The sequence below is a fragment of the Mytilus trossulus genome, chromosome 1 (genome assembly GCF_036588685.1).
Source record: "Mytilus trossulus isolate FHL-02 chromosome 1, PNRI_Mtr1.1.1.hap1, whole genome shotgun sequence".
NCBI classification, from domain to species: Eukaryota; Metazoa; Mollusca; class Bivalvia; order Mytilida; family Mytilidae; genus Mytilus; species Mytilus trossulus.
Window position 1 is genome coordinate 102,839,663 of NC_086373.1, and position 22,849 is coordinate 102,862,511.

The following is a 22,849-nucleotide window of genomic DNA, read 5'->3' on the forward strand; positions in this document are numbered from 1 at the left end:
TCAAACACAACCACAAAACAACACCATGACCGAAGGACAAACAAACACAACCACAAAACAACACAATGACTAAAGGACAATCAAACACAACCACAAAACAACACCATGACTGAAGGACAATCAAACACAACCACAAAACAACACCATGACTGAAGGACAATCAAAAACCAACCACAAAACAACACCATGACCAAAGGACAATCAAAAACCAACCACAAAACAACACCATGACCAAAGGGCAATCAAACACAACCACAAAACAACACCATGACTGAAGGACATTCATACACAACCACAAAACAACACCATGACTGAAGGACAATCATACAAAACCACAAAACAACACCATGACTGAAGGACAATCATACACAACCACAAAACAACACAATGACTGAAGGACAATCAAACACAACCACAAAACAACACCATGACTGAAGGACAATCAAACACAATCACAAAACAACACCATGACTGAAGGACAATCATAAACAACCACAAAACAACATCATGACTGAAGGACAATCAAACACAATCACAAAACAACACCATGACTGAAGGACAATCATACACAACCACAAAACAACACAATAACTGAAGGACAATCAAACACAACCACAAAACAACACCATGACTGAAGGACAATCAAACACAACCACAAAACAACACCATGACCGAAGGACAAACAAACACAACCACAAAACAACACAATGACTAAAGGACAATCAAACACAACCACAAAACAACACCATGACTGAAGGACAATCAAACACAACCACAAAACAACACCATGACTGAAGGACAATCAAAAAACAACCACAAAACAACACCATGACCAAAGGACAATCAAAAAACAACCACAAAACAACACCATGACCAAAGGACAATCAAACACAACCACAAAACAACACCATGACTGAAGGACATTCATACACAACCACAAAACAACACCATGACTGAAGGACAATCATACAAAACCACAAAACAACACCATGACTGAAGGACAATCATACACAACCACAAAACAACACAATGACTGAAGGACAATCAAACACAACCACAAAACAACACCATGACTGAAGGACAATCAAACACAATCACAAAACAACACCATGACTGAAGGACAATCATAAACAACCACAAAACAACATCATGACTGAAGGACAATCAAACACAATCACAAAACAACACCATGACTGAAGGACAATCATACACAACCACAAAACAACACAATAACTGAAGGACAATCAAACACAACCACAAAACAACACCATGACTGAAGGACAATCATACACACAACCACAAAACAACACCATGACTGAAGGACAATCATACACAACAACAAAACAACACCATGACTGAAGGACAATCAAACACAACCACAAAACAACACCATGACTGAAGGACAATCAAACACAATTACAAAACAACACCATGACCGAAGGACAAACAAACACAACCACAAAACAACACAATGACTAAAGGACAATCAAACACAACCACAAAACAACACCATGACTGAAGGACAATCAAAAACCAACCACAAAACAACACCATGACCAAAGGGCAATCAAACACAACCACAAAACAACACCATGACTGAAGGACATTCATACACAACCACAAAACAAGACAATGACTGAAGGACATTCATACACAACCACAAAACAACACCATGACTGAAGGACAATCATACAAAACCACAAAACAACACCATGACTGAAGGACAATCAAACACAACCACAAAACAACACCATGACTGAAGGACAATCAAACACAACAACAAAACAACACCATGACTGAAGGACAATCACACAACAACAAAACAACACCATGACTGAAGGACAATCAAAAACAACCACAAAACAACACAATGACTGAAGGACAATCAAACAAAACCACAAAACAACACCAGGACTGAAGGACAATCATACACAACCACAAAACAACACCATGACTGAAGGACAATCATACACAACCACAACACAACACCATGACTGAAGGACAATCAAACACAACCACAAAACAACACCATGAGTGAAGGACAATCATACACAACCACAAAACAACACCATGACTGAAGGGCAATCAAACACAACCACAAAACAACACCATGACTGAAGGACAATCATACACAACAACAAAACAACATCATGACTGAAGGACAATCAAAAACAACCACAAAACAACACAATGACTGAAGGACAATCAAACAAAACCACAAAACAACACCATGACTGAAGGACAATCATACACAACCACAAAACAACACCATGACTGAAGGAAAATCATACACAACCACAACACAACACCATGACTGAAGGACAATCAAACACAACCACAAAACAACACCATGAGGGAAGGACAATCATACACAACCACAAAACAACACCATGACTGAAGGACAATCATACACAACCACAACACAACACCATGACTGAAGGACAATCATACACAACCACAAAACAACATCATGACTGAAGGGCAATCAAACACAACCACAAAACAACACCATGACTGAAGTACAATCATACACAACCACAAAACAACACCATGACCTAAGGACAATCAACCACAAACACAAAACAACATCATGACTGAAGGACAATCAAACACAACCACAAAACAACACCATGACTGAAGGACAATCATACACAACCACAAAACAACACAATAACTGAAGGACAATCAAACACAACCACAAAACAACACCATGACTGAAGGACAATCAAACACACAACCACAAAACAACACCATGACTGAAGGACAATCATACACAACAACAAAACAACACCATGACTGAAGGACAATCAAAAACACAACCACAAAACAACACCATGACTGAAGGACAATCATACACAACAACAAAACAACACCATGACTGAAGGACAATCATACAAAACAACAAAACAACACCATGACTGAAGGACAATCAAACACACAACCACAAAACAACACCATGACTGAAGGACAATCATACACAACAACAAAACAACACCATGACTGAAGGACAATCATACACAACAACAAAACAACACCATGACTGAAGGACAATCAAACACAACCATAAAACAACACCATGACTGAAGGACAATCATACACAACAACAAAACAACACCATGACTGAAGGACAATCAAACACAATCACAAAACAACACCATGACTGAAGGACAATCAACCACAACCACAAAACAACACCATGACTAAAGGACAATCAAACACACAACCACAAAACAACACCATGACTGAAGGACAATCAAACACAACCACAAAACAACATCATGACTGAAGGACAATCAAACACAATCACAAAACAACACCATGACTGAAGGACAATCAACCACAACCACAAAACAACACCATGACTGAAGGACAATCAAACACAAACATAAAACAACACAACGACTGAAGGACAATCAACCACAACCACAAAACAACATCATGACTGAAGGACAATCAAACACAAACATAAAACAACACAACGACTGAAGGACAATCAAACACAACCACAAAACAACATCATGACTGAAGGACAATCAACCACAATCACAAAACAACACAATGACTAAAGGACAATCAAACACAACCACAAAACAACATCATGACTGAAGGACAATCAAACACAACCACAAAACAACACCATGACTGAAGGACAATCAAACACAAACATAAAACAACATCATGACTGAAGGACAATCGAACACAATCACAAAACAACACCATGACTGAAGGACAATCAAACACAAACATAAAACAACACAACGACTGAAGGACAATCAACCACAACCACAAAACAACATCATGACTGAAGGACAATCAACCACAAACATAAACTAACACAACGACTGAAGGACAATCAACCACAACCACAAAACAACATCATGACTGAAGGACAATCAAACACAACCACAAAACAACATCATGACTGAAGGACAATCAACCACAACCACAAAACAACACCATGACTGAAGGACAATCAAACACAATCACAAAACAACACCATGACTGAAGGACAATCAAACACAACCACAAAACAACATCATGACTGAAGGACAATCAAACACAACCACAAAACAACATCATGACTGAAGGACAATCAACCACAACCACAAAACAACACCATGACTGAAGGACAATCAAACACAATCACAAAACAACACCATGACTGAAGGACAATCAAACACAACCACAAAACAACATCATGACTGAAGGAAAATCATACACAACCACAAAACAACACCATGACTGAAGGACAATCAAACACAATCACAAAACAACATCATGACTGAAGGACAATCGAACACAACCACAAAACAACACCATGACTGAAGGACAATCATACACAACCACAAAACAACACCATGACTGAAGGACAATCAAACACAATCACAAAACAACATCATGACTGAAGGACAATCAAACACAATCACAAAACAACACCATGACTGAAGGACAATCAAACACAACCATAAAACAACACCATGACTGAAGGACAATCATACACAACAACAAAACAACACCATGACTGAAGGACAATCAAACACAATCACAAAACAACATCATGACTGAAGGACAATCGAACACAACCACAAAACAACACCATGACTGAAGGACAATCATACACAACCACAAAACAACACCATGACTGAAGGACAATCAAACACAACCACAAAACAACATCATGACTGAAGGACAATCAAACACAACCACAAAACAACATCATGACTGAAGGACAATCATACACAACCACAAAACAACACAATGACTGAAGGACAATAAAAAAATACCACAAAAAATACATAACATAGAAACTAAGATTGAGCAACAATTCTGGAGGGGGAGGGCACTTCCATCCATTTGTGGTAGGAACCAGTTCAGACATGCAATACCTTACCCTTGTCCTATACATGTATTTTGAATAGAAAAACTGCATACCCTATCTGCTATCCTATTTTATTTTACACAAATATATCTATAGATATCACATTTGTGTACTGGTGTTTGTTTGTTGGGAGTTTTTATTTTTTAGCCATAGCATTGTCAGTTTATTTTTTTGAATTATGAGTTTGAATTTATTTTGGTATCTTTAATCTCTCTTTCTTGGTGAAACTTATTCATAGAGATATAAATAGCTTTGACAAATATATACTGTGATGCATATATGGTTTAATCTGAATCTATGAAAAAAATCAAGGTCTAATTTAGTTTCTCATATACTTAAACTTTATCAGGCTTAACAAATTTATAAACACTGCAATAAGGTTAAAAAATAAGTAAGATACATTTAATTATCGAAGAAATTGTGTTCAAGGTTGTTTTGAAGATGTAAAGAAATTAAAAAGTTGACATAACACGCTATTTTTGTGTTTACTCTATATGTCTGATCCAATCAGTTTTGTTAGGATTAACTTTAAACTAGTAAACAATTTTTCGTTGTAGCTAATTAGTAAAGATAAAAAGGCTGTATATGTTTTTTATCCCACATATTATAAAAAAAACAAATTAATATTTAATTAATGATACAATCAGGGTTCAAAATTAAATGCTGCTATGATTTCTTGGGAAATTGAAAGTCATCATTGAGCAAGATACAGTATACTTATGAGCAAATAGAAATTAAAAGTATAAACTGAAAAATACAAAATCTAGTCTATGAGTATGTGGTAAATTTTTCTTTTACATTTGTAACAGACAAATCAAGTTATCAAGCACCCCTTAGAATATCTACACATTTATGATTTATAGAATTTTCACTTTCTAACTGTAGACATTTTTTAAATATTTAACTTCAGATGAAATGGCCTCAGGTTTTCCTCTTATTTTAAGTTACCAAACTTCTATGTAAGATTACAGTTAATTAAAAAGGAAACTTGTGATTTACTGTGCAAAAACTTGGTTTTCTGCAAACTGCAAAAAGGTGGAGTCTTTTTTTTATCATCCATGACAAACTTTGTCCTTGGATATAGTGAACTCAAAATCAATAGGGACCTCCTTTCTTCATAAGTGTAAAATATCCAAGAAAGGTTGAAATCCCATAAATAAGCATTTGATATATAGCTCTGGAAAACCCTTTCCTGCACAAATTTTGTCTATTTTTAGTCACTTTAACTTCAAGTCAGAGACAAAACTCCATTTAAGTTCCAATCAGATATGAAATATTTGGTTTTGTGTATGATAACTCACTTTTTAGCTAAAAAATAACCATGACCTCGATCAAACTTACAGTCACAGTCAACTCCAAATCAATAGGATTCTTTCACCCATTACACCTGACAATATATCAATCTTATGTTGCAATCCCATATGTATACTGGTACTAGTATTGAAGTAAGAAACCATTAAAAGATGTGGTATGATTGCAAATGAGACATTTCTCTACGAGACCAAATGACACAGAAATTTAAAACAACTATAGGACAATGCATGGCCATCAACAATGAGCAGAGATATATGTTCTTTCATATCCTTTAATTAGTTTTTTTAAACACACTTATCACAGAGATATCTCTTGCTGTTTTGTAATTTTGATTATGTAAATGTTGAAATTAAAATGGCAATATTTAACAAGTTAGACTAATATTCAAAGTCAAAGAACCTTAACTGAGGTACAACGATGAACCATTTTAATGTGAATGAGATGTGCCAATGCTAACTACAACTGCATACCAAATATCAATGACTGATTATAGTTGTTCCATTTAAACTAAGCTAAGCACAAATATTAACTTGTAAACTATGTAAACTTTTCAAAGTCAATAAACCATGAAGAGGGGTTGGAGCTATATAATTTCTATGGAAAAGATACTTGCAAATGCCAATAAATTTGAATTCCAAATAATGTTGACTTAACATAAGCAGATCATCTTAAACTGATTTAATCAGAAACTAATACATGTAAACTAAGAAAAAGTTTCAAAGTTGATAGACCATGACTGAGGGTGCAGGGCCAAATAATCTCCATTGAAATGAGATGTGCTAATGCTAGTACAACTGAATACCAATGAACATTGGTCTACCACTAATTGTTCCACTTGAACTTACCTAATTACAAACTAATACATGTGAACTAAGCAAAAATTTCAGAGTCAATAGTCCATGACTAAGGGGGCTCAGCCAAATAATCTCCATGAAAATGAGAATTGTTAATGCTAATACAACTGTATACCATATATCAAGAGCTACCACTAATGGTTCCCCATAGACTAACCTAATCAGAAACTAATACATGTAAAATATGCAAAAGTTTGAAAGTCAATAGACCACGAATGAGGGAGCAAGGCCATAGAAACTTCATGGAAATGAGATGTGTCAATGCTAATACAACTGTAAATATCATTGACCTACAACTTGTGGTTCACCACAAATCTAGAACTCAACTAATACATTGTTGATGCTGCTGCTGCTGTTGCCTAAACAGAAAACAGCATATCTATGTCTTGCATTTTGACTCTCAAGCGAGACAAAAATTAGAACTAAAACTATTGGTCTCTTTAAATAATTTTATTCATTGCAGTGTCACGAGTCTGAAGTACCCATTTTTTTTTTTATCTATTATAAGATTGGTATAATATATTACCAATGACAAATGATTCACTTTGTTCTCCCAAAGTAACAGCAACTAAGGTGATTGCTAACCAATGAAACACAACAATTTTGATAATGAATTCTTAAATTATGCTGAATAAAACATGTCACAGAAAAAAATGTACGAGTGTTCAAAAAAAGATGACAGACACATTAACTGATAAAACAAAAAGTAAGTAAATGATAAAAACAAAAGACATATAAATAAATCTTTTAATAAGCTTAAAGTTTAATAACACCTACATCAAATTCTAAATCTTATATCATTAATAAAATACAACTTTGGTCTTTTTAAAAGAAAAATAACTTGCACAAATCCGTCATAATTCATTACAACATATAAATCTCATCTCAATAGAGATACAATATATATGGCAAGGCTGTTTGAAAATTTATAATTCATGGTTTTAACCTAAAGTTGAAGTAACTGAAGTTGTCATACAAAATATTTGGCAACAGAGATACATTGAAACCCAAACTAATAATGTGGGGTACCAGGGTTTGTTTTCAATTAAGACACATATTGTATATATCTTATTCTCATACAAACAGTACATTTAACACGAAGGTACAGAAAAAACAATGGTGTATACAATCAACAATGTAAATAGAGTTATGTAAGAGGTACATGCATCCTATTCTTAAAATTAAATAGGATATATAGAGAAATCTTACTTTTTAACTGAATTTTTTTTTAAGTTTCAAAATCATGTCAAAAGTGGCCTTGCCTTGTGTGGCTTATATATCATTCATATATCATCAATTTGGCTGATTTTATAGGATCCTCATGTAAATATATGTGATATGAATATGACATGTAAAAGATCATCAGCACCTAATTCTGTTAACAGTTCTATAGAACTGGAGTATTATAACTTATTGCACATGATAAAAGGTTCACACTCATAACACAATTTTGTTCATTATAAATTTTAACAAAGATAACATGGTATTAAATATTCAAAACCACCACCTTAAATCGTGTGAAATTTAAGTCTTTCAGCAGAAAATCCATACTAGATAGTATTCTTATAAAAACTATGGTACATATTAAAGCAGTGTATTAAAGCTCTAAAAACAATACAACTTTTGTTACAATAATCAGATTCAAATTTCATTAACTACAAACCTGAAAAATTGAATAATGGAATATTTTTGAAACACTAACAAAACAAATGTAACAAAGAAATGCAATGAAAAAATATAGAACATGATACAATAAGGTAAAATTGTGTTTATATTACTACACCTTCCCGACATATACAAAATAATCGTAATTATAAATTTCCAAAAAGATAAAAAGACTTTTAAAGGTTTCAAAAAAATGAATAGCACTATAATCTTGTCAAAAATATACATGGGACAGTATCTGAATAATGTAATCCTAACCCCCAAAATATCAAAGAAAAATCCACGTTCATATTTAACAACTTTTACTCATTGCATCATGTTCACAAATTATGAAGTAGTTCTATAGAGATCAAGGTTACAATTCTTCGTGTGGGAGGAATGCCCCATAGTTTGTTGCTTGACTGCCTACAAAGTCTTTGCTATGATCTACGATTTCTGTTTCTGATAGTTTACCATCTTTATCATCATCAGCTCTGCCGATTAAATGATCGGATTCCTCTGTAGCTGTTTCCATATTATCGGGTAAAATCCACGGTTTCATCTCTTCTCTATCTAATTTACCATCATTATTTTTATCGTAATCTGTAAATCTATCTTTTTCTGTAGCTTCCCATTCTGGATCATCAGCACCCTCTGAAAAACAAAGTGTGATTTATGAAATATCACTATGACCTTATTCAAAATTCTTAAAAGGCCTCTTTCCAATTTCAGTTTTATGAATGAACTGCCCAGGTTTGACTTGTGGTCATATTGGGATAACGTGTCATATAGGATATTGTGACATGAATATATTTGCTTTGTGACATAATTATTTTTGTTCATTATTTTTTTATTTATGAAATCTTTATATTAATCAGTTTTCTCACACAAAAACAGTTTCTTTTATTATGAAAAATATGATATAAAATATATTTGTTTGAAAAATAAAAATACCTTGTCCAAGAAATTCTTGTAATGAGATAGTTCCATCAGCATTTTTATCGTAATCTTTCATAGATCTGTCCATTTCCACTTCATGCATATGTTTGAAGTCATAAGGGAATTCAAATGCTACATATTCCTTCTCATTAAGGGCTCCATCTTTGTCCTCATCAGCAGCATTAAACTTTGAGTGGTCTTCTTCTACCATCTGAAATTATAAGTTGAATAAGGGTTTAACAGATTATTTATCTAAAGTGTGTAAAAATATAGGTTTCATCAAGTTTGTTTGTCGAAATCCAGACCTCCTGAAATTCCAAAAAAGAATTCCCAGATCCCAAAAGGGTCAATACCGAAATCCCAAGCTAAAAAAACGCCTATCCTGGCGTCCTGATAAAGGTCCTATCCCCCCTCTGTGCATGTAGTTATCTTAACATTGACCAATGACCCATGAAAATAAGATGCCAAGGTCAGACATATAAACCTTAATCAAACCTTGATCATCACATACACCAAGTATTGTGGCTCTACTGCTTTTAGTATATGAGAAACAGACCAAACAACAAAAACTTAGCATTGACCAATGCACCATATTAATGAAATCAAGGTCAGATGAAACCTGTGAGTCTGACATTTTTACATGACAATCATGACATACACCACATAAAGTTGACCTATTGATTTAATAGTAATTGAGATAAATACTTAATGATGAAAGCAAAACTATGGTCACAGGTCCATGATATAATGACGAGTCAGGACGGCCCTGTCTGAAGGTCATGTAGACCTTGCACAAATTATAAAGTATATAAAATAATTATTGTTTTGACACCTTGAATTAAGAAAAAATAATAATAAAGAATTAGATACAAGCACATTTACAATGTATAATCATAATTTAAAGAATTGATTTTAAAAAAATCTATTAATTGCAAATTAAACTGAGAGCAGATCTATTGAACATACACATTTTTTTCAATTAATTAAAGTAAATAAAATGATTATTGTTTTGACACCTAAAATGGAAACACCCACTTATGCATCTGAGACAAACACCAAACATTGCCATAAGATGATAAGGATTATAATTTGAATGAATTGATTTATAACTTTTTTTTAATAATTGCCAATAGTTTGACATTCAAACAGAGTGAAGATCTATAGAAGTTTCATTTTATTAATAAAAATATTTGAAATGTGTAAAATAAACTTAAATATGATAATCAAGTGAAAGGGATAATTAAACTACTACACAATTAATGTGTTGATCGTACCATTTACCATGTTAACGTAATTAGTAGATTTGTTTTTTTCACTCGTTCTATTAAATCAATGTTCCACTGATCAAGGTTGTTAAACTTGCATTGATCATGTTGATCATTCAGATAAAAAAATGTATAGTTTTGACACTTTCTGATTAGTGAACTAAAATATGAGTCAACCAAATATCCCAATGAAATTTTAAAGTTCTTTTCTTTCAACTACAGTTTCCTCTCAAAAGAACACAAAAATTAGAAAAAACATTCATTGAAAGTCAATCACTCCTAGTCCTACAATGAGAAGACAATAGTTGACTAATTATTACTTTGTATATATAAAATAACCTGTCGTATTGTTAGGGAGGCCAGTGCCTAAAGAAAGATTTAGAACAGTTCCAATCTATCCAAAAAAGAAGATGTGGTATGATTGCCAATGAAACAACTCTCCACAAGAGACCAAAATGACGCAAAAATTAACAACTATAGGTCACTGTACGGCCTTCAACAATGAGCAAAGCCCATACCGGATAGTCAGCTATAAAAGCCCTGGAAATGACAATGTAAAACAATTCAAACGAGAAAACTAACGGCCTTATTAATGTAAAAAAAATGAAGATTCTCGTTGCTGTTAAAATATACCAAATAATTTAATCGTCATTCAACCACAACAACTATACAAAGTCAACAGCCTTTCTTTTGACAGCAAGTACTCCCATATGTGTCCTTCCATGTTTTTAGTTGTATTGGCATTTTTGTAGATCTTGCATTGTTGATCATTTTTTGCTGTAAAAGCTGAATTAAAGGTCCTCAACAGAAATCAACTAGAGTTACTAGACAAAAAGAATTTCTGCAGTCTTCAAATGTTTAAAAAAGTTGTATAAAAGTGTCAGTTTACAAAGATAGTGCACCTTTCTAGAAACATGTAATCACATTGTCAAATATGGTTTCAGTACCTTAAATATATTACAATAATAAATCAGGAGAAATAATCTTAAAACTAAATCTTGTAATTGATGTATACAGGAAACTCTCATAATAAGATGGCAGTTTACAATCCAGACACTATATACACTTAACATTCAGTGTTGTATTAATCACATTTGACTTGTCTTTTCTTTATTTTTCAAATTAACTTTTATTTACTTGACTATCTACATTTATTAAAAGTTGTCACATGATTAAAACAACAATTCAACAACCTGCTTCTTCATACATTGTAACATCAATTAAAATCTAGCTTCACAAAATAAAGTATAAATAGGAATATACATATTTATAGGTCAGAAGATACCTTTACATATCATTTACGAGAAACCTTAAGCCTTAATGATTCAGTGTTATCTTGTTCTGCTAAAAAACAATTAAAAATCTTAGAAATACTTCTTTCAAACTTCTCATCTTTACTTTCTTAACATACTTTGGCAAAACTAGAGGCTCTAAAGAGCCTGTGTTGCTCACCTTGGTCTTTGTGAATATTTAACAAATGAAGCAGATGGATTCATGACAAACATGACAAAATTGTGTTTTGGTGATGGTGATATGTTTGTACATCTTACTTTAAAAAACATTCTTGCTGCTTACAATTATCACTATCTATAATGAACTTGGTCCAGTAGTTTCTGTGGAAAATGTTAGTAAAAATTTACAAATTTTATTAAAATTGTTTAAAATTGATTTACAGTAAAACCTGTATAAACCGGCCGGCTACGGGACTATGAAAAGGGCCGGTTTGGACAGTGAGCCGGTTTATTCAGGTTTCCGTTTTGACCAGAAGTTGATGACTTGTGATGTCCGACATTTTGCATGTAAAAGTTCTCTCTGATTGTAAATTATATCTGATAAATTAAAATACTTTCACTTCGTTTTTCATTGTTTGCATTTGCATCATTATGCTCGGTTTTTTGGATTGTAGGACGAGAGTTTCGATTTACTCCCATGATCAATAATTTGAAATGTTGGAATGGCCGATTGAAAAGCCAGAATATTATCAAACGTAATTTCATCACTTTCGAAACGTTGTCGTACAGTGTACAATATCCATTGATGGTTGTCATCCGGGTGTTTTACATCATCAAGGTAATTTATTTAGGGGTTCACAACAGGAAACCCAGGATTTCGAAATCACGATGTGAATTTCTTACTCCGCGATTTTAATTTGTTTATCCAAGTTAAAACGTAGTTCAATCCGAGATATATTCGGTGTGTCTTTTCGTTGAATTGACACATTTATAATGTTTTAATAAATAGTACAGCTCACTAATGTACGATTGTAGGTTCACAGTTTGACACCTGACTAATTGATTATCAAATATGTTTTGATTGCATATCGATCATTGAAATTAATTAGACAAACCGGTTTGGACAGGTAATAATTAATGTAATTAAGAGTATTGGGACTTCATAATTAGACCGGAATTCGGAATACACAGGGTCCGGCTTTCAAAGGGTATTTTAACAAAGACTTTGAATGGAAAAATATGGGACTTTCATTTTCGGCCGGAATGGACAGGAAACCGGTTTATTCAGGGTCCGGTTTAATCAGGTTTGACTGTATATAGGACAATAACTTCTTAGGGGATCAATTGACCATTTTGGTAAATTTGACTTATTTTTGAGTCTTAAATTGCTGTACATTATTGCTGTTTACAGTTTATCTCTATCTATAATAATATTCAAGATAATAACCCAAAACAGCACAATTTCCTTAAAATTACCAATTTAGGGGCAGCAACCTAACAATGAGTTGTCTGATTCATCTAAAATTTTTAGGGCAAATAGATCTTCACCAGATGAAAATTTTTACCCCTTGCCAGATTTGCTCTAAATGCTTTGGTTTTTGAGTTATAACCCAAAAACTGCATTTTACCCCTATGTTCTAATTTTAGCCGTAGCGGCCATCTTGGTTGGTTTGCCAGGTCACAAAACACAATTTTTAAACTAGATACATCAATGATGATTGTGGCCAACTATATAGCCTAATAATGATTCTGGCTATGTTTGGTAAAATTTGGCCCAGTAGTTTCAGAGGAGAAGATTTTTGTAAAAGTTAACTAAGATTTACGAAAAATGGTTAAAAATTGACTATAAAGGGCAATAACTCCTAAAGGGGTCTTTCTATTTGTAAATCTTACTTTGCTGAACATTATTGCTGTTTACAGTTTATCTCCATCTAATTTTTAGGGCAAATAGATCTTCACCAGATGAAAATTTTTACCCCTTGCCAGATTTGCTCTAAATGCTTTGGTTTTTGAGTTATAACCCAAAAACTGCATTTTACCCCTATGTTCTAATTTTAGCCGTAGCGGCCATCTTGGTTGGTTTGCCAGGTCACAAAACACAATTTTTAAACTAGATACATCAATGATGATTGTGGCCAACTATATAGCCTAATAATGATTCTGGCTATGTTTGGTAAAATTTGGCCCAGTAGTTTCAGAAGAGAAGATTTTTGTAAAAGTTAACTAAGATTTACGAAAAATGGTTAAAAATTGACTATAAAGGGCAATAACTCCTAAAGGGGTCTTTCTATTTGTAAATCTTACTTTGCTGAACATTATTGCTGTTTACAGTTTATCTCCATCTATAATAATATTCAAGATAATAACCAAAAACAGTAAAATTTCCTTAAAATTACCAATTTAGGGGCAGCAACCCAACAACGAGTTGTCTGATTCATCAATTTTACCCCCTGTCAGATTTGCTCTAATTGCTTTGGTTTTTGAGTTATAAGCCAAAAACTGCATTTTACCCCTATGTTCTATTTTTAGCCATGGCGGCCATCTTGGAACTCGGGTCAAAAAACACAAATTTTAAACTAGATACATCAATGATGATTGTGGCCAAGTTTGGCCCAGTAGTTTCAGAGGAGAAGATTTTTGTAAAAGTTAACGCCGGACGCCGGATGACGGACGCCAAGTGATGAGAAAAGCTCACTTGGCCCTTCGGGCCCGGTGAGTTAAAAAAAGGTTAAGGGTTTCCTTTCTCAGAAAAATTGAATAGGTAGGGTAGGATTTCATTCATAGTACTATTTTAACTTCAATTTATGGGGTTACTTGCCATTTGTCCCAAATCACAGTCAAAATTGTCAACAATATCAGGGAAGGCATTTTAAGACATAAGCATTTTTATTTTATTTATTTATTTTTGGCCTTATTCTATGTGTGAGCTAGTATATACCCTCCCCCCCCCCCCCTAAAAAAAAAACATTTCCCCCCAAGAAAAAAAGTTATGTACTGTCAAACCTGTATTAAGCTATCACTCTTTGAAAGTATCAAAAGTTACCGCTCAAAAGAGGTGACTTTTGAAATGAGGTTCTGATTTTCATTTTGACTTCAATATTGAACAAATGGATTTTTTCTTCATGATATTTTCAGTAGATAAAAACATTAAAATGACCAAAGTTGAAATGAAGATTTAGTGCTACAAATAGCGAACTGCTGACCCCTTTAGACAGGTGACCGCCAATTTAAGTTAAATTGTATAGAGAAAACGTTTGTGAAGATCTGAAATTACCATTAATCAGAAGCAGGTGACTATTAAGGCAGGCTTAACTGTATTTTATATCTTATGAATAAGCAATTTAAAATGGTAAGCTAACTGAAATTTGTCTAGCCTAACATGCAACAAAAATAAAAATATTCTGTAAGGAAAAAAAATTTTATATTTCTTTCAGTTATATAAAGATGATAAAAGAATTTAAATAACCAACTAGCAAAAAAGCAAAGTAAAAACTGTAAACTGCCACCAAAGGATGTAAAATCCATAAAAACAAAGAGTTGTCCTGTATACTGACCTTTTTTACCTTGTTGAAGTCTTCTAGATCTTCTTGGTCTCTGTGTTTAAAATCTTCCATATCTTCTGGATTATAGCCGTACTGTTTACTGATGTATTCTTTCCATGTCACTTTCCCGTCTTTGTCAGTATCGTGTTCTTTTAACTGTTCTGAAGAATCTTCTTCATCTAATTTTCTAAAAGGTTTGAGATGAAAATATAAAATTAATTTTGCATAGATTTTGCAATGATTTCAATATGAATTACAAAATTAAGCAACACATATTTTATTGAAAAACTTTTAATCCAAAATTGCAGATATGGATTGTATAATGCTGTTTTTGTTGAGTAAATATGACACCTAATGATAAAATTTCTATGTTACAATAATTTATTGTTAAGTTAATTTATTTTTAAATATGTATATAATTTTTTTTAAATAATTCAGTATATAATTTTTATACTTTGCTCAATTAAATCAAATTCATAAAGTTTGGATTAAATTCAAACTAAAAACGAATGAATTTCAAAATTTCGCAAAATAAAGCAAAATCTTACATCTGCATACTTCAATATCTTTTCTAGTTTTGTATGTCACAGTTCAACAGTTTCATAAAGATATAAGTTACTTTATTTATTTTCTTATTTAAAAAAAAATCAGAAACATCATCAGTTTTTAAATTTTTGGTAGAGAAATAATACAGATAACCCTCTCTTCCTTTGAAGTAATGGACAAAAACTTACTTGGTGTTAACTGTTGGCCTTAATTGTGGTGAAAAAAAATTGCATTACAAATTAGCAACAGTAGCTGAGAATACATGGTTTGTTTACTAAGGTGTTGCTATACTTAAAGACTCATCTTCAATGGACATTCTTTAACAGTATTTTAAGTGATACAAATATGTAAAATACTGATTTTAACAACACAAAAGAAACAGATGAAGCAATTTTGAAATAAAACTAACTGAAATGAAGTAAGAATCCACTGTGTTAGTTCCTCTGCTGTTACAAATCCATCCCCATTGACATCCATCTTCTTTACCAATAACGCCAATCGTCTTTTTGATTCCTCTGGACTTAACTCATCAAACTCTTCTTCTAACTTTTTGGACCCTAACAAGACAAACAAAACATTATAATTTTAACTATAAAATGACATTATTTATAGGTGGAGGAAGTCAAGAGTGCTCAGAGAGAACAACCAATCATTGACAGGAAAACTGACATTTCTATTCCTTGTCCTTGTGGTAGGAAGGGTCATCATACACTAAACGTTGCTAAAACAAAAATCATCATATAAACATGTACTTCAAATGTATTAAGAGGTTTATATATACATTATATAAGTAAAATTTGTAAACAGCTGTTGAATAAAAAAATAAATGTACTTTTATCCAAATTGTTATGTTTGATGAAATCTTGGTGAATAAAAATTGTAAGTTTATATATATAACATTAACATCATGTTATATACAAAGCACCATAATTTTCTAATCAATAAATTAATGATTCATTTAGAAAAAGTAAAACTCAAATCACTGGTTATGCATTTTGGTTGTACAAATTACCTCAAAAATAAAAGGAAGCAAGTCTATTTCTGCCACAAACAAAGAATTTATGTTGAAGCACACATAACTGGTTAATTTCATATTTGACACAAAACAGGTCCATGTTACTAGCATCTGTCATTTTCAGAAAAATCCCATGTGCAAAATTGAGGAAAATTAATCCAAAAATATATGGATACCCATGTTATCAAAAATGTTTCTTCTGTAAGTTTTCTGCTTTTTTTCAACATCTGTTCGCTTAGCTTAGACATGATGAGCACCAACATAAGAACAGATGGTTGGTTTAGGAAGGATTGTGTTCACACTGGTGATCATCAGTATGAAGGAGTATATATATACCTAACACTGCCTCATGGTCATAATGTGGATTATGTTCTCCATCTTTTTCATGATCATGGTGCATGTGGCTGGGTGGTTTGTGTCCTGCTCCATGCTTGTCTGTTTCTTTCTCACCACAACAAAGACCAACAGCTAACACCAGCAATAAACAAGTGAAATTCATTTCTGAAAACAAACAAAAAAGATGTTTTAAAATCATTTGACAATATAATAGCAACTTAAAATGCACAAGAATGTCTATCACTAGTGATGAAAGTCATCTTTAGGGGCACATTCTGATTCAGTGCCTCTCTCCCAATTTTCAAATAATGGAACATGGTAAAGATTATACCATCTTTCTGGCTTTTGGTAAAAAAAGGGTTGCCACAAATATGTAAGGCTAGATATAGATATAAAGTAAGCAAAGATCACAAAATGATGTCCCTTCTATATACACTGAGCAATTTTCTATCAAGACATTCTAACATATAGGATCGGAAACACAATTTTGTTATATCAAATCATTATAGATCCAAGTATAAATACTCCAGATATGGATACATGTACAAGTGCTGTTTATTTAAGTCTTAGATCTAGTGATTATTACTATTTATGGCTAGTGGTGCAATTCAGGTAAGCAGACCCATGTGCATAATTTGTGCTATTCGTTATTTTGTTGCATGTGAGATATAACCATCAACATGATCAACATTAAACAATGAAAGGGTAAAATAACTCTTATCTCTCTTAACCTTGTGGAATACTTACTTGTGCTTTTGAATATTGAAATCTTGGATATAAATTATGCAAATATTTTGGTACACAAACTTTCTGAATTCTATTCAAAGGAATGATTAACATATATGAACATTAAAAAGTTCTTAACTATCCAGTTGTTATTCATACATAAAATTGATTTTCTATGGCCAGATGATAACATATAAATTAATATATAATTTATTTATATTTTTGATTGATCACTCTTATAATTTTCTCCAAAAAAATATATATCAATTTCAACATGTTCAACAAAATAGCCAAAGGCTTGCATGATTGCTCAATTTCAAAAGTACAAAATTTAATTTAAAGATTTTACATCATGTACATTTTATAACATTGTGATGATGTGCACGTGTAGTGTAAATTGTTGCTTGCACTAATAACAAATGAATAATTACTTCTTTTTTTTTAATAGGGCCAAAAAAATCTCTAACCAAACCTAATTTTTGAGAATTTGATTTTTTAAATATAAGTTTTGATTTTTCTTCAATGGCCTGTATGCAGAATTTTGTAAAATCTTGAAATCAAATATTGATGAAAAATAATTAAACCTGAATCCATAAAAATTAGAACACACAAAAATAATGTATCCACAATGACATTTATTATTAAGGTATAATGATACATAAATTTACATTTTACTGAACATGTTTGAATTGTTAAATAAATGATATATCAATATTTTGTGGTTGTTAAAGCTGTTGCAAGTGGATTAAAAGTCAATATCATGTCCTAACAATATAGGAAATGAGGTACATATTCAACAATGATTCTTCAGTAAATCCAATAATATACCTTTAATGAACATCTAAATGTACTCTAATTTATAATAAAATGGAGAACGTGTAAGTAGCTACAGAACTGTAGCTTTGTGGACCTTGGCACTAGTACACAATAAAGATTACATTTTTATCCTTTTAAATTAAACTTGAGTAATGAATTATTTACAATGCTTTAGCTTGTAATAGATGCAGTATAGCCTTTTATATTATTTGAAACTTTCATAGGCTGAGCCTATGCATGTCATAGCTATGAAAAAAAAAGTATTTTTTTTTTTTTTTTTTTTTGGCTACAAATGTAGAATTGTGCATACAGTATACATATCAGTATACATATCATATATATATAATTCATCTAAATATTCATAATATTAGTCCAACAATCTTCAATCGTTAAATTTCAGGAGCAAACTTTTTGTTCATCCCTGGCCAGGATTCAAACTCATGCTACTGATATATCATGTCACCAAATCGCCTTGTTCTCTGCCAGACTCGCAGGACCACCTAAGCTCAACAAAAATAAAGCTTTTGGTGGCCGGATGTTACCTTTCCTCATCAGTTTCAATCTAGAGTCTTAACACAGTACATGATGTATAAGGGATTAACATGGAATTTTTATAGATCAGCTGAATTATCTATCATAACAGATCTTTCAAATTAATGTACAATGTACGATGCTGTTGAAGAAATAATTATATTATAAGTACGTCTAAACCAGTGACAACTCTATGATATTTTATATCAAATATACTTGATAATTGAACCAGCAACAGGTACTAATATACTTAAAAGCTCTAACAAACCTCTGTATCTGATGCAGAGAAGCATACATATTAAAAGGTAGCAAAAGTTCAAGTTTATTCATAGCAAATAACATATATACAAATGTACTGCAGTCATAAGTTCTGGGAATGTAAGTTTCTCTACTGCAACAGACACAAAGGGGCGGTTCTATAGCCCCAACCAACCCTGATGCAGATGATACCACATGTATCTCTGATTTCAGCAACAAAAAAACAGGATAATTTACTAATATGAAGTTCAAATGAAACTATAAATTAAAACAGTAGGGTATTATCAATAATAAACCATGTAAATAGTAATAAACGACATTCTAAGTTAACTCTTCAATAGTAATACTCATTTAACTCTAAATTTAATTTCCCAAAATTTAATGATAAATACCATGTAATGCTGTATAGATTTACACTTTTCATTAGCCTATACACAACCCACAAGCGCAAGTACCAGAAAAAAATATACCTTCTGCAATTCTGTCGTCTGCAAACTTTGCACTGTATGACTATACAATTAAACACACGTCTTCTCCCAACTTTTAAATTACACAGCTAATTATTATGCTAAAGGTGTATACATACACGTGGCTTTGTGTGATTAGATAGTACAAAGATCGTCTAACTCAAACAACATATAATCCCCGCCAGCTGGCTAACCGGGGAATGTTAAAGGTAGATAACCATATTTCAAGTTTATTTTCGCGGCAAAATGTCGTTGTAATATTGATCAAAATACTGACGTACTGTTTACTCGGATGAATCAAGAACTAATGCGATTATGGCTCAAGTCGTAGAACACATATAATCATAATCTTAATATTTTTTATTTCATATCGGTTGAGAATAAGATTCTCTTATTGGATAAAAAGGGGCCACATGACATTTATTAATCTTCAGTAATAAATTCCATCGGTCATTAACAGAATAATACGGACCAGAAAACCGGTCGTTAATGAACTTTTACATGATATGGACCGGTGGGGCGTGGTTTACGTCTGATATTGACCGTTAAGGCGTGGTTTCCGTTTGATAATGACTGTTGGGGCGTGGTTTCTCTGTTAATGACCGGTGGGGCGTGCAAAGCATGGTTTCCCTGTTTAGAAAGATGTACCTTTTATAAAACATGTTCCTGTTTTAATATTTATATAATTACATTTAAGTTGTTGAATTGTTTATTACATTTTTTCGTTAATGGTAAAATTAAAGAGAACTTAATTCAGAATTTATATACTGAAAAGTTGCACTAAAATAAATGGCAGTATTACTACGACTGGTCGTCACTCTTTGCTATAGAAATCGTACAACTACTCGAGTTCGCTTTAGGCGTTTTGAATTTACGAGAATTTTCCAAAACATGGTTTCTCAATGAAATAAACATAATAGTTCTTGAAAAACTGGTCATTATCGTGATACATGGACTGCCCGTAGGACAGTGGTATTGACTGCGACAGCGATAATGACCTTCGGCTCAGTCATTATCACGATCTTAGTCAATACCACGGTCCTGTGGGCAGTCCATATATCAAGATAATGACCAGTTTTTCAAGAACTATTATATAAGTAGTGCATTTCTTATAGACAATAAATTCAAATAGAAAATAATCGCACCTGCTCTGATCTCAAAAAGATTTTTACAGTGTAGTCAGTGCAAATAAAATGTAGTATCTACCAGCTCTAACTCAAAATATTGACAATTCTATGTTAAGGGGTTCAAAAATCCAGTTTGGCAGCCTCAGACGTACTAATTTTTTACCTTTTTTTACTAGATATTTAATAACATAAAGATTCAGCACCCACTTTTTTTTTAACCGTTCAGTGATGTAATTTCATTCCGACTTTCTTTAGATCATGGCCTTTAGGGCAGGGTAACGGGTGTATACTACATGTATAATATTTTTTTCTTATCCCTAAACCTTACCCTAACCTATGCATAAACCTTACACTAGCTCTTACCTTTAAACCTAACCCTGACCTGACCCCCAGTCTTGAACAACCCATAACCTAACTTGGCTATATATGTAACTAGTCTATGAATCATTGAACTCGCTAGACTAACTCTAGGGGGGATAGGACCTTTATCGGGACTCCGGGATCGGGTGTTTTTAAGCTCGGATTTCGGGATCGACCCTTTCGGTATCCGGGAATTCTTTTTTTTAATTTCGGGACCTCGGGATTTCGCCACGGTATTTTTAAGCCCGGGATTTCGGGATTTTGTGTTTTTAAGTCCGGGATTTCGGGATCAGGACCCCTCCTACCCCCCCATCTCTAATGTATATCGGGACCCTTAAGGTGAAAAAACCCAAATTTCTTTGTCCTCCACCGATTATCTCCCCCACTCATTAAACATTTAAAGACAATCAGTGACATACTACATAGTATTCAACATTCGATTAATCGACTAGGTTATGTGGGCTGCAAAGGGGCTAGAGGGAATAAGAAGGAAATGTCTTACCCGGGGTGTTTTGAACAGTGTTTGAAGACTAGATGGTGCATTCAATTGAAGTTCTCATTTTGACAATACGTGGTTGTGTATATCAGTCACCCCCTTCGCCAATATTGGCAATAATAGACGGAGAAGTTTAAATGAATGACTATAACTCTATCCACATATGTGACTCTTGCTTGTGTAAACATATTCAGCATCGGTTGTCCTTTTTCCTTAAAACTCCACAGCTGTATAAATTTTCTTATTTTCGACATTGCGAGTCTTTTTCTCTCGACAAAATATGCTGGTATTATTTAAAGTATGCCTTCTTTTACTGACAAAAATTGGGCATGTGATAAGAAGAGATAGAAATTCAATCACTTGTACGTAGAACGGCATTACATTGGACTCCAGAAGGAAGACGTAAGAGAGGAAGACCAAAGAACACATGGAGATGTAAGTGTAGAAGGAAAACTCAAGAACATGAATAACACATGGGGAACGGTAGAAAAGATGGTCAAAG

The 22,849-nt window shown here is 32.9% G+C and overlaps 1 protein-coding gene across 4 annotated transcripts; it reads right to left on the minus strand.

The window, feature by feature from the left end:
- Positions 1–7,482: 7,482 nt before the first annotated feature.
- LOC134694421 (reticulocalbin-2-like) lies at positions 7,483–20,567 on the minus strand. 4 transcript variants are annotated; one of them, XM_063555452.1, is made up of 6 exons: positions 20,368–20,567; positions 17,567–17,731; positions 16,625–16,772; positions 15,691–15,856; positions 9,646–9,841; positions 7,483–9,345 (listed from the first exon to the last, which is right to left on the minus strand). In XM_063555452.1, exons 2-6 carry the CDS (start codon positions 17,727–17,729, stop codon positions 9,068–9,070), a joined length of 951 nt encoding a protein of 316 aa, XP_063411522.1. In that variant the 5' UTR covers positions 17,730–17,731; positions 20,368–20,567; the 3' UTR covers positions 7,483–9,067. The 4 variants fall into 4 exon arrangements, with proteins under 4 accessions (XP_063411522.1, XP_063411502.1, XP_063411509.1 ...); XM_063555432.1 differs by having other exon boundaries at positions 15,682–15,856; XM_063555439.1 differs by having other exon boundaries at positions 15,682–15,856; positions 20,290–20,567.
- Positions 20,568–22,849: the final 2,282 nt, after the last annotated feature.

Bases quoted from the DNA above. Each gene is read 5' to 3' on its own strand.
- LOC134694421 (XM_063555432.1), bottom strand. From the start codon at position 17,729: ATGAATTTCACTTGTTTATTGCTGGTGTTAGCTGTTGGTCTTTGTTGT. The intron at 15,857-16,624 runs GTTAGTTTTATT...CAAACCTTTTAG, and splicing joins TGGATTCTTACTTCATTTCA to AAAATTAGATGAAGAAGATT. The intron at 9,842-15,681 runs GTCAGTATACAG...TTATAATTTCAG, and splicing joins ACTTCAACAAGGTAAAAAAG to ATGGTAGAAGAAGACCACTC.